This window comes from Mobula birostris, chromosome 7 (assembly GCF_030028105.1).
Source record: "Mobula birostris isolate sMobBir1 chromosome 7, sMobBir1.hap1, whole genome shotgun sequence".
NCBI classification, from domain to species: Eukaryota; Metazoa; Chordata; class Chondrichthyes; order Myliobatiformes; family Myliobatidae; genus Mobula; species Mobula birostris.
The window spans coordinates 173,078,323-173,091,551 of NC_092376.1; the positions used below are offsets into that span (position 1 = coordinate 173,078,323).

The 13,229-nt window shown below is 50.5% G+C and overlaps 1 protein-coding gene across 1 annotated transcript in view; it reads left to right on the forward strand.

Moving 5' to 3' along the window:
- The window catches only part of LOC140200991 (F-BAR and double SH3 domains protein 1-like), a 69,147-nt gene extending 57,494 nt beyond the window's left edge, over positions 1 to 11,653 (forward strand). The window contains exons 18-21 of the mRNA XM_072264628.1: positions 2,502 to 2,719; positions 4,550 to 4,661; positions 8,283 to 8,356; positions 11,108 to 11,653. Coding sequence (XP_072120729.1) covers positions 2,502 to 2,719; positions 4,550 to 4,661; positions 8,283 to 8,356; positions 11,108 to 11,173 — 470 coding nt within the window. The 3' untranslated portion in view covers positions 11,174 to 11,653. The remainder of the gene's footprint in view (positions 1 to 2,501; positions 2,720 to 4,549; positions 4,662 to 8,282; positions 8,357 to 11,107) is intronic.
- The last annotated feature ends 1,576 nt before the right edge of the window (positions 11,654 to 13,229 follow it).

Below are 13,229 nucleotides of genomic sequence, written 5' to 3' on the forward strand. Positions count from 1 at the left end.
CTTCAGTCCCGCCCAGTGCTTTTGTCTCCGGGGCCCAGAAGAGGCAGGTGGACTTCTTCTGGGGCAACAGGAGGCATTGGTCCCGAGACTTCCGATCGCGGAGGGCGGCTAGTCCTTGGTGTGCGCCTGCACGCAGCCAACGGCTCTCTGCCTCAGAAACCTGCAGCGATACCTGTGTAACGACCACCCTCCGAGGAGGCGCGCACCTTCTCTGCTGGGGACGCTGCCTGCAGGAGGACAAATGACTTCCAGCAGACAGCATCAGCCATGCCACTTTGAGGAAACTGCACTGGCCTTATCGAGAACTGTTGAGGGTCTGGGGTCTAGTCTCATTCAGACAGGGTGCTCCTGCGTGGGTGAGGGACAGTGCTCCAGCTGTGGGGGAACTCGTCCCCATCCCATCACGGTGGGCATCAAGGGGGCTCGGGGAAGTGGAGGGTTTCTGGCTGCACCAACACTGTAGCAGAATTTCAGTGGAGTAGGGGAAATGACAGTGGTATGAGAGAGGAGCTGCTGACAGCAGAGCAGCAATGGTTTGAAGTTCAGGGAAAAATGAGGAAGGTGCAGGACATGTATATTCCAAAATCAAAGAAATACTCAAATGGCAAAATAGTACAACCATGGCTGACAAGGGAAGTCAAAGCTAATGTAAAACAAAGGAGATGGCATACAACAAAGCAAAAAATTAGTGGGAAGATAGAGGATCGGGAAGTTTTTAAAAACCTCCAGAGAGCAACTAAAAGAATCATTAGGAAGGAAAAGATGAAATATGAAAGCAAGCTAGCAAACAATATCAACAAGTGGATAGTAAAAGCTTTTTCAAGTATGTAAGAAATAAAAGAGAGATGAGAGTGGATATAGGACCACTAGAAAATGAGGCCAGAGATATGAATGGGGGACAAGGTTATGGCAGAGGATATTTTGCGTCAGTCTTCACTGTGGAAGACACTAGCAGTGTGCCTGATGTTGTAGTGTGTGAAGGAAGAGAAGTGGGTGCAGTTACCGTCACAAGGGAGAAGGTGCTCGAAAAGCTGAAAGACCTAAGGGTACAGAGGTCACCGGGACCGGATGAACTGCGCTAGGGTTCTCTGGTTGGCTGCCAGTGACTAGCGGTGTTCTACAGGGGTTGGTGTTGGGACAGTGTCTTTTTATGCTGTATATCAATGACTTAGATGATGGACTAGATGGCTTTGTTGCCAAGTTTGCAGATGATGCGAAGACTGGTGGAGGGGCAGGTAGTGTTGAGGAAACAGGTAGGCTGCAGAAGGATTTGGACAGATTCGGAGAATGGGCAAGAAAGTAGCAAGGAGACCACGTGGGAGAGGGTCCCGCACATCATGAGCCATCTCGCGGGGTTGCCCACCCTGCAGTTCTGTGACGCTCTGAAACGCTTCTTGTATTGACTCCTGTTCACCTCCCACTTCCCCACCTTCATCTGCCGAGCGGACTCGCCTTGGCGGTCCGTGTTTCCATCTGGCGAGGAGGAGGTCCCCAGTGGAAGTCCCTTTACGCACGGGTGCTTCCCCTGTACTTGGGGCCTGGGGTGGAAGGTGTTGCTTCGGGCAGTCCCCGTACGACAGGTTCCTGAGCAGGTTCACCAACACCCCGTCCGTCTGCCCACGCGTACACGGAAGGTGAGAGGTTGCAGCCGCTCTGAGTTTCTCAGAGAGCTGCTGCTGAGGTCCTGGCTGCACTTGAGTCCAGCGCTCCTCATATACGGGCACCCAGTTTGTAAGGGGGTGGGGTGTGAGGGCGATCTCCTGGTGGGCTTGGTCCTGGGCCTGGCCAAGGGTCTTGGCAGCAGAAAGCTTTGCCAGGCTGTCCGGCATGCCCGGCTGTCCTTGGAGAGGGAGCATGCGGTTACAACGGGTACAGTGGGGGATTCCTGGGAATGATAGGTCATCTCAGGGAACTGAGTATATTGTAGATGATAAAAACTGTATTTTGATTTGAATTCACTAACTGTATTGTAAACCCCAACATCTGTATGTCTTTTGTATTGGAATAATGTTTTGTATGGTTAAAAAAAAGCAGCGGTGCCGAGGGAGGTGAGGTGCTGAGAGAGCTGAGGTGAGGTGCGGAGTGAGGTGCTGTTGCGGAGGGAGGTGAGGTGCTGTGCAGAGGGAGGTGAGGTGAGGTTCTGAGGGAGGTGAGGTGCTGTTGCGGAGGGAGGTGAGGTGCTGTGCGGAGGGAGGTGAGGTGAGGTTCTGAGGGAGGTGAGGTGCTGAGTGAGGTGAGGTGCTGAGGGAGATGCAGTGCTGAGGGAGGACCACCTCATCTTTTTGACCCCTTCAGCTTTCTCCCCTGTCCCTGTCCCTCAGGTGGGCATGGGCAGCCTTCGCCCAGGGAAGGTGCTGGCAGGGAGAGAGCGTTGGCAGCTTTCCCTTGTGACACTGAGGGAGTGTGGGCCTGCAGGGTTGATGCTGGGAGACTGGGTGGGGCGATGTCTCTGTTGGGGTGGCCCCATTTCTGCGATTCCTCATGGCTTGCTCTCCCCGCAGAACGCTTGGCCGTGGCGCTGTACGACTACCAGGGACAGAGCGACGAGGAGCTGTGCTTCCCGGAGGGAGCAGTGATCCGGGTGCTGCACACCGGGGCGTGCGGAGTTGACGACGGATTCTGGAAGGGGGAGTTCTGCGGACGAGCTGGCGTCTTCCCCTCTCTGCTGGTGGAGTTGCTGAGTGAGGGCCGAGCGGATCCTGAACTGGATCCGGAGGCGGTAGGGTGCCTCAAATACTCCTGCCCCCTCTGCTCCATCACCCTCCCCTCTCCTGAGACCCTTCCCCTGCGTCTGTGGCCACTCTGCACTTCACACCGGATCACCTAACGACTTAAATCATCGTCTCCAAACCTCTAGGTAAAACCCTGACCCTTTGCACTGTCTGGGGTGACTGCCCGGTCAGTCTGTGTTCCTGGGTCCTGCCTCCCTCCACCCTTGGTTCATAGTACAGCCACTTCAGCCTCCCGTGTTGTGCCGACATTTTAACCAACTCCAAGAACAATCTAACCCTTCCCTTCTGCATAGCCCTCCATTATCAAGCATGTGGTTAGCTCAGAGACTCTTAAATCTCCCTAATGTGTCTGCCTCAACCACCAACCCTGGCAGTGCGTTCCACACACCCTACCACTTTCCGTGTTTAAAAAAAACCTATGTCTGACATCCCCCCCCCAATACTTTCCTCCAATCTCCTTAACATTATGCCCCTTGTATTAGCCATTTCTACCCTGGGAAGAAGTCTCTGTCTGTCCACTCGATCTATGCCTCTTATCATCTTGTACACCTCTATCTAGTCACCTCTCATCCTCCTTCACTCCAGAGAGAAAAGCCCGAGCTCACTCATCCTATCATCATAAGACATGCTCTCTAATCCAGGCAGCATCCTGGTAAATTTCTCTAAAGCTTCTACATCCTTCCTACAATGAGGTGATCAGAATTAAACACAATATTCCAAGTGTGGTCTAACCAGGGTCTTATAGAGCAGCAACATTATCTCGCGGCTCTTGAACTCAATACCCCAACTAATGATAGCCAATACACCACACACATTCTTAACCACTCCCTCACCTTGCGCGGTAACTTGCTTCAGGCCCACAGCAGGAGGGGTGTGTTCGGGCCCACAAGCAGGAGGGGTGTGTTCGGGTCCACAAGCAGGAGGGGTGTGTTCGGGTCCACAAGCAGGAGGGGTGTGTTTGAGTCCACAAGCAGGAGGGGTGTGTTCGGGTCCACAAGCAGGAGGAGTGTGTTCGGGCCCACAGCAGGAGGGGTGTGTTTGAGTCCACAAGCAGGAGGGGTGTGTTTGAGTCCACAAGCAGGAGGGGTGTGTTTGAGTCCACAAGCAGGAGAGGTGTGTTTGAGTCCACAAGCAGGAGGGGTGTGTTTGAGTCCACAAGCAGGAGGGGTGTGTTCGGGCCCACAGCAGGAGGGGTGTGTTCGGGCCCACAGCAGGAGGGGTGTGTTTGAGTCCACAAGCAGGAGGGGTGTGTTTGAGTCCACAAGCAGGAGGGGTGTGTTCGAGTCCACAAGCAGGAGGGGTGTGTTCGGGCCCATAAGCAGGAGGGGTGTGTTCGAGTCCACAAGCAGGAGGGGTGTGTTCGGGCCCATAAGCAGGAGGGGTGTGTTCGGGCCCATAAGCAGGAGGGGTGTGTTCGGGCCCACAAGCAGGAGGAGTGTGTTCGGGCCCACAAGCAGGAGGAGTGTGTTCGGGCCCACAAGCAGGAGGGGTGTGTTCGGGCCCACAAGCAGGAGGGGTGTGTTCGGGCCCACAAGCAGGAGGGGTGTGTTCGAGTCCACAAGCAGGAGGGGTGTGTTCGGGCCCATAAGCAGGAGGGGTGTGTTCGGGCCCACAAGCAGGAGGAGTGTGTTCGGGCCCACAAGCAGGAGGGGTGTGTTCGAGTCCACAAGCAGGAGGGGTGTGTTCGGGCCCACAAGCAGGAGGGGTGTGTTCGGGCCCACAAGCAGGATGGGTGTTCGGGCCCACAGCAGGAGGGGTGTTCACTTTGAACCAAATTGCACCCTCTAAGTGTCACCTTCCCTGATTTCTTTCCTCAGGACCCCAGCCTCCTGTCTCCTCCTCCGTTCTCGCCTCCTGCCCCGGACTTCTTTTTGCCAGGCTTTCACTCTGTGGGACCAGCACAGCAGGAGGAATGCCGTTTATCTCCCAGTAAGCTCAGCTAGTGCCTTCTCCGATCGCACAAGTCCTGCCGATGGGCTCTTTCATCCCTTCGAGTACATTCACCTGACACCATTTCTAGAATCAGAATCGGGTTTAATATCACTGGCAGATGTCGTGAAGTTTGTTGTCTTTATGGCAACAGTACGTTGCAACATAATAATAGAGAAAAAAAATCTGAATTACCGTAAATATATTATGTGTGTGTACATATACATACACACACCCCCTTTAAGATGACACATCAAATCATCGCTGGTGCAGCCAATTGGTTTTAAAATTCACATAATTAGTTAAATGGAGATCACCAGTGTGCATTTGAGATGTTTCAATCGATTGTAGTAAAAATACTCCTGTATCTGGAAGGTCCAACTGCTGGTGAGCCAGTATCCTGGCAAAAACTACACCATGAAGACAAAAGAACACTCCAAGCAGCTCCACGAAAAGGTTATTGAAAAGCACAAGTCAGGAGATGGATACAAGAACATTTCCAAGTCACTGAATGTCCCTTGGAGTACAGTTAAGTTAATCATCAAGAACTGGAAAGAATATGGCTCAGCTGTAAATCTGCCTAGAGCAGGCCATCCTCAAAAACTGAGTGACCGTGCAAGAAGGGGATTAGTGAGGGAGGCCACCAAGAGACCTATGACAACTCTGGAGGAGTTACAAGCTTCAGTGGCTGGGATGGGAGAGACTGTACATACAACAACTGTTGCCCAGGAGCTTCACCAGTCGCAGCTTTATGGGAGAGTGGCAAAGAGCAAGCCACTGACATGAAATCTCAGCTAGAATTTGCCAGAAGGCATGTGGGAGACTCTGAAGTCAGCTGGAAGAAAATTCTATGTTCTGACAAAACGAAAATTGAGCTTTTTGGCCGTTAGACGAGACATTATGTTTGGTGCAAACCAAACGCCGCACATCATTGTAAACACACCACCCCTACCGTGAGGCATGGTGGTGGCTGCATCATGCTGTGGAGATGCTTCACTGCAGCAGGCCCGGGAAGGCTTGTGAATGTAGAGGATAAAATGAATGCAGCAAAATACAGGGAAATCCTGGAGGAGAACCTGATGTGGTCTGCAACAGAACTGTGACTTAGGAGAAGACCTGTTTTCCAGCAAGACAATGACCCCCAAGCAAAAAGCCAAAACTACACAGGTATGGCTTAAAAACAACAAAGTTAATGTCCTGGAGTGGCCGAGTCAGAGTCCAGATCTCAATCCAACTGAGAATTTATGGATGGACTTGAAAAAGGCTGTTCACTCACGATCCCCATGCAACCTGTCAGAACTTGAGCAGTTTTGTAAAGAAGAATAGGGAAAAATTTCAGTGCCCAGATGGGCAAAGCTGATAGAGACCGATCCACACAGACTCAAGGCTGTAATTGCTGCCAAAGGTGCATCTACTATATACTGACTTGAAGGGGGTGAATACTTATGCAATCAATTATTTTGTGTTTAATAATTACATCAGGTCACTGGTCTGAGTGCTACTGGTACCACGTAACCCAGTACTACCTGTCGCATGGTCGAGTGGTCAGTGACTAAACCGGCTCCCCCATCAGGCTTGCCTGGTGAGGAGGGTGGCTAGACACCCTGCAGGATGAAAAACAAGACCTGTCAAAGGGCGGATGGACCCTCTCGTAGGGTCAACGGCCATCTAGCAAACACGTGCTGCGAAGCGCGGAGAGGGCATCTCTTGCATCGAAGCTTGGTCTGGCCATTCATTGCAACAGAACTTCCCCCAGCCGCCTTGGACCCCACCATGCCGCTGGATCTGGGAGGGGATGTCAAGAGGGTGGGTCAGGACCTCTGCAACCCCCTACTCACCTAAAATCCACTCACGCACAGGCTGTTCCTTTCTGAGGAGTGGGGTCCCACCCCACTAACTGACTGAAAAGAACCATCATCATCCTATGGGCTGGATGGATGGAGAGAGAGAGTTTAATAATTGTAATTAATTTAGATCACTTTGTAGAAATCTGTTTTCACCTTGACACAAAAGTCTTTTCCTGTTGATCAGTGTCAAAAAAGCCAAATTAAATCTACTGTGATTCAATGTTGTAAAACAACAAGACATGAAAACTTCTGGGGGGGGGGGGGGCGGTGAATACTTTTTATAGGCACTGTATGCTAAATAAATTAATTAAGTAGTGCAAAAATAAAACTTTAAAAAAAAAGTGAGGATGGTTCACTGTCTGTTCAGGATTCTGGTGTTGCAGGGAAGAAGCTGTCTTGAATTGTTGAGTGTGTGTCTTCAGGCTCCTGTACCTCCTAGCAATGAGAACAGGGCTTGTCCTGGGTGATTAGATAGTTAATGATGGGCACCATCTCTCTGAGGCATCACTGTCCTCGATGCTGGGGAGGCCAGTGCCCCTGATGGAGCTGACTGAGTTTACAAGTTTCTGCAGCTTCCTTTGATCCTGTGCGGTGCACCCCCCCCACCCCCTGCCTGCCCCTTCCAAACCGCACAGTGATGCAGCCAGTCAGAAGGCTGTCCATGGTCCTTCTGTAGAAATGTGAGAGTCTTTGATGTCCTCAAACTCCCACTGAAACACGGCTGCTGTCAGCCGTCCTTGATATGTTGGGCCCAGGACAGACCCACAGAGGTGTTGAGGATGCAGGTGTTGGCGTTTTGTGGCTACAGTACATTCCAATACATAAAAATAATTTAAAAAACTATAACTTACAACAAGAAGCATATCTGCTGTATGTAAATTACATTAAATAGTCCAAAAAGAGAGCAAAGTGTTGATGGGCTCATTGTCGAGTCAGGAATCTGGTGGCAGAGGGGAAGAGATGTTGAATGTGTGCCTTCGGGCTCCTGTACCTTTCCCAGGAACTTTGAGTTTATTGTACTTGGTTTAGTTAGAGATGTGACACAGTATCAGATCCTTCAGTGGACCCAGCGAGTCTGCGCCACCCAATTCCACCCAATGAGCCTTCTCACATCTGTGGAATGTGACCAACCGGCCAGAGTGTTTGGATTGTGGGAGGAAACTGGAGCACCCGGAGGAAACCCACACGGTGACAGAGAATATACAGACAATGTATGGAATTGAACCCGGTTCTGGCACTGTCGTGGCGAGACTGCAGAGGTGATAACTCCGGGGTGGTGGGGGGAGGAGGGTCAGGGGTCTGAACTTTCAGACAACTCCACTCACCCCGTCGCTGAACCTATACATCCCCTTACAAGGACTCTTCATCTCATGTTCTTGATATTTATTGCTTATTTATTGTTATTATTTATTTTTTCTTTTGTATTTGCACTGTTGTCTTTTGCAGTATTGGTTGTCTGTCTCTGTATTGTGTGGAGTTTTCCATCGATTCTATTGTGTTTCTTTGTATTTAATGTGAATGCCTGCAAGAAAATGAATCTCAGGGTTGTACGTGGTGACATTTATGTACTTTGATAATAAATTTACCTTGCCCTTGTGACTTTGAAATCCTGACCAGCTGGGTTTGTCCAGTGGTCTTGGCCAGCCTTGTCTGGGGGTTGGGCCAGGGCTTGTCCGTCGGTCCGGGCTGGGGCTATCTGGGGATCTGTGGTCGGCTGCACAGACTGGGAGCCTCCCCTGGTGTTTGTGACGTGATTTTTATCGTTTCCATGCAGATCCCGGGGATCAGAGGGACACCACGCACAGTGGGGATCCTGGCAGTGGGACTCCAGCTGGACAATTGACACCGGTAAGAGCAGCTTCCTGATGGTAACGTGTTTGGGTGGGTGGGTAGTCGGTCCCCAGTCCCAATGGGATGGTCTCGATCTGTGAGCTGAGCCCTGCCCCACTCTGCCCCTCCCTCTTGCCCCTCTCCCTCCCCCTCCCCCTTGCCCCCTTCCTCCTCCCCCTTGCCCCCCTTCCTCCTCACCCCCTTGCCCCTCTTCCTCCTCCCCTCCCTCTTGCCCCTCTTCCTCCTCCCCTTCCCTCTTGCCCCACGCTGCTCCTACAGAGGACAGCTTTGCCCTCGGTGAAAGTCCCAGAAGCACAGACGGTGTTGGAGTGAGGCTGAGGGACTTTGTGCTGGAGAGGTTTGGGGTGGTTGTGGGGGTGGGATTGGCTCAGGGTGGCTCTGTCCCATTTGTGAGCTCCCTTCAGTCGAATATCCAGCTCATGCCTCACTGTCTTAATGGACAATAGGTGCAGGAGTAGGCCATTCGGCCCTTCGAGCCAGCACCGCCATTCACTGTGATCGTGGCTGATCATCCACAATCAGTATCCAGTTCCTACCTTATCCCCATATCCCTTGACTCCACTATCTTTAAGAGCTCCATCTAACTCTTTCTTGAAAGCATCCAGAGAATTGGCCTCCACTGCCTTCTGAGGCAGAGCATTCCACAGATCCACAACTCTCTGGGTGAAAAAAGTTTTTCCTCAACTCCGTTCTAAATGGCCTACCCCTTATTCTCAAATTGTGGCCTCTGGTTCTGGACTCCCCCAACATCGGGAACATGGTTCCTGCCTCCGGCGTGTCCAATCCCTTAATAATCTTATGTGTTTCAATCAGATCCCCTTTCATCCTTCTAAATTCCAGTGTATACAAGCCCAGTCACTCCAATCTTTCAACATGTGACAGTCCTGCCATCCCAGGAATTAACCTCGTGAACCTACGCTGCACTCCCTCAATAGCAAGAATGTCCTTCCTCAAATTTGGAGACCAAAACTGTACACAGTACTCCAGGTATTGTCTCACCAGGGCCCTGTACAACTGCAGAAGGACCTCTTTGCTCCTATACTCAATTCCTCTTGTTATGAAGGCCAACATGCCATTAGCTTTCTTCACTGCCTGCTGTACCTGCATGCTTACTTTCAGTGACTGATGAACAAGGACACCCAGATCTCATTGTACTTCCCCTTTTCCTAACCTGACACCATTCAGATAGTAATCTGCCTTCCTGTTCTTGCCACCAAAGTGGAAAACCTCACATTTATCCACATTGTCTTGAGCCAGTGGAGAGGAAAGGACGCAGCGGTGTCAATAAGACCATAAGATACAAGAGCAGAATCAGGTCATTTGGCCCATCGTCTGCTCTGCTATCCCATCATGGCTGATCCATTTTCCTCTCAGCCCCAATCTCCCGCCTTCTCCCCGTATCACTTCATGCCCTGACCAATCAAGAATCTATCAACCTCTGCCTTAAATATACATAAAGACTTTGACTCCACGGCTTCCTGTGGCAATGAATTCCACTCTCTGCTAAAGGAATTCTTCCTCATCTCCTTTCTAAAAGGACGCCCCTCTTGTCTGAGTCTGTGTCCTGTGGTCTTAGATTATCCCACCATAGTAAACATCTTTTCCACATCCACCCTATCAAGGCCTTTCACCATTCGATAGGTTTCAATAAGGTGACCCCTCATGCTTCTGATTTCCAGTGAATACAGGCCCAGAGCCATCAGACACTCTTCATATGACAAGCCTTTCAATCCTGGAATCATTTTCATGATCCTTCTTTGAACCCTCTCCAGTTTCAGCACATCCTTTCATATAGAACATAGAATAGTACAGCACAGTACAGGCCCTTCGGCCCACGATGTGCTGACCCTCAAACCCTGCCTCCCATATAACCTCTCACCTTAAATTCCTCCATATACCTGTCTAGTAGTCTCTTAAATTTCTCTAGTGTATCTGCCTCCACCACTGACTCAGGCAGTGCATTCCACGCACCAACCACTCTCTGAGTAAAAAACCTTCTTCTAATATCCCCCTTGAACTTCCCACCCCTTACCTTAAAGCCATGTCCTCTTGTACTGAGCAGTGGTGCCCTGGGGAAGAGGCGCTGGCTATCCACTATCTATTCCTCTTAATATCCTATATACCTCTGTCATGTCTCCTCTCATCCTCCTCTCCAAAGAGTAAAGCCCTAGCTCCCTTGATCTCTGATCATAATGCATACTCTCTAAACCAGGCAGCATCCTGGTAAATCTCCTCTGTATCCTTTCCAATGCTTCCACATCCTTCCTATAGTGAGGAGACCAGAACTGGACACAGTGCTGCAAGTGTTTCTAAGGTAAAGGGCCCAAAACTGCTCATAATTCTCCAAGTGAGGCCTCACCAGTGCTTTATAAAGTCTCAACATCACATCCTTGCTTTTATATTTTAGTCCTCTTGAAATGAATGCTAACATTACATTTGCCTTCCTCACCACAGACTCAACCTGCAAATTAACCTTCACGGACTCCAAAGTCTCTTTGCACCTCAGATTTTTGAATTTTCTCTCCATTTCGAAAATAGTCCGGGTGATCGGCAGAAGGAGGGGGGATTGGGGTGGTGTCAGAAGGTCAGCACTTGGGTGGGGCTCAGGGTTCAGTGCAGTAGCTGCACTGTATGCACTGCGAAGTGCAAGGTGGCCACACTGGATCCAGTGGCAGAGCGCGAAGTGGCTGAACTGTAACCCTTGTTTGCCGCTGGCTTCTGTAATTCCCTGTGCTCTCTCCCTGCAAGGTGCGGGTTCCTCCGGTGCCGTCACCAGTGCCGGGTTCACAGCCAGAGGGCGGTTTCCTAGTCTGAACGTCGCCGACTCCATTTCTATCTCCGTCTCCATCCCTCGGGGTCGCTCCCCCTGCATCGGAGGCGGGAGTCTGCCCCAGGAGCGGGACGGTCACACCGGGCAGTGATGGACAGACAACACAGACCGGCCAGGAACACGCACCAGGACTCAGGACTTAGGACTCGGGCCCTCACTCACCCTCCCACTGCATCCCACGCCCCCTCCGCCCTCCCCCCAACCCCCGACCCCGGCATTGGAGAGGCTGCAGAGGACGTTCACGAGAATGAAATGGTTAACGTGAGGAGCGTTTGACGGCTCTGGGACTGTACCCGCTGGAGTTTAGAATGGAGGGCAATTCCATTGAAATGTTGAAAAGCTTCAATTGGGGGCCATTAGCGCCGGACTCACCCGGCCGGGTCCCACTCCCAAGTACGCTTTCCATCCGTGCCGAGTTGAGTGTCCAATTCGCAACTCGACCTTGTAAAATAAAAGGAAAAATGCCGCGAAATGTCTGCGTGAGGAGTGGCCACTCAGTCAGTCAGTGTCTGTCTGTCTCTCTCTCCCCCCGCCCTTGTAAAAGACATGAAAATGACATCGTCCCGCCAACATCGCACACGCCAAAAAAAACACAAAAGCTTCAACTGAGTTGATGTGGAGAGGATGTTCCCTATAGGGAGGGAGTCTAGGACCAGAGGGCACAGCCTCAGAATAAAAGGACATCCATTTAGAACAGAGATGAGGAGGAATTTCTTTCGCCAGAGATGGGTAAATCTGTGGAATTCATTGGCATTCTGGCAGACTGGCATTGGGTATATTTAAAGCAAAGGTTGCTAGGTTTTTGTTTACTTAGGACGTCAGAGGTTACTGGGAGAAAACGGGAATGGTGTTGAGAGGGATGATAAAACAGCCATGATGGAATGGCAGGGCAGATATGATGGGCTGAATGGCCTCATTCTGCTCCTATGTCTTATGGGAACCAGCCAGAGTCGCCCAGTTAACAGAGAGGCCACAGACAGCAGGGTTTGGTGACCTGTGGGAGTGCCCGAGTGGTGGGGACAAGTGTGTGAAGAGTACATAATACAGGGTGACCAAAACTACACAATACTCCCAAGTGTGGCCTCACCAGCGACTTGTACAACTGCAACTTAATATTCCAACTCCAGCTCCTAGACTCCGTGTCCTGACTGATGGAGTCAGCATGCGAAACACCTTTTTCACCTTGGATGCCATTTTCAACAAGCCACGCTTCTAAGTCTCTTGGTTCCATTGCACTTCCTCGTGCCCCACCGCTGGGGCAGCATGTTCACATCGCGGTTAGTAGGACGCTATTACAGTGCCAACGACTGGGGTTCAATTCCCGTCACTGTCTGTAAGAAAGATTACACGTTCTTCCACTTTCCTCCCACATTCCAAAGACATGGGTTGGTAGGGTAATGAGTCACATGGGTAGCACGATACGAGGAGTATGAGACGAGAGCTACCTTTGCAATGAGTTCCGCACTCACGATTAAAAAGGCAGAACTTTACAGCAGTTCAAAGTTTGACTACAGTCCATCACTGAGTAGGATTCATTAGAAAGGGCGAATAAAAATGATGCAAGTGTAAGCGGAACGGCCATTATTGTGAGACGGTCAGTGTTTAGAGTGGCTTTGGCTCATCAGACTTGGGCTAGATCAGGTTCAGGCAAGGTAAAGTACCTGCACCTCATAATTTCGTATACCTCTATCAAAATTCCCCTAAATCTTCTACGTTCTAAGGAATACAGCCCTAACCTATTCAACCTTTCCCTATAACTCAGGTCTTCCAGACCCGAAAACATCCTTGTAAATTTTCTCTCTACTCTTTCAACCTTGTTTGCATCTTTTCTGCAGGTAGGTGACCAAAACCACATACAATACTCCAAATTAAGCCTCACCAAGTCTTATACAACTTCAACATAACATCCCACCTCCTGTATCAATACTTTAATTTATGAAGGCAAATGTTCCAAAAGCTTTCTTTATGACCCCCATCTACCTGTGACACCACTTTTAATGAATTAAGGACCTGTATTTCCAGATCTCTTTGTTCTACCAC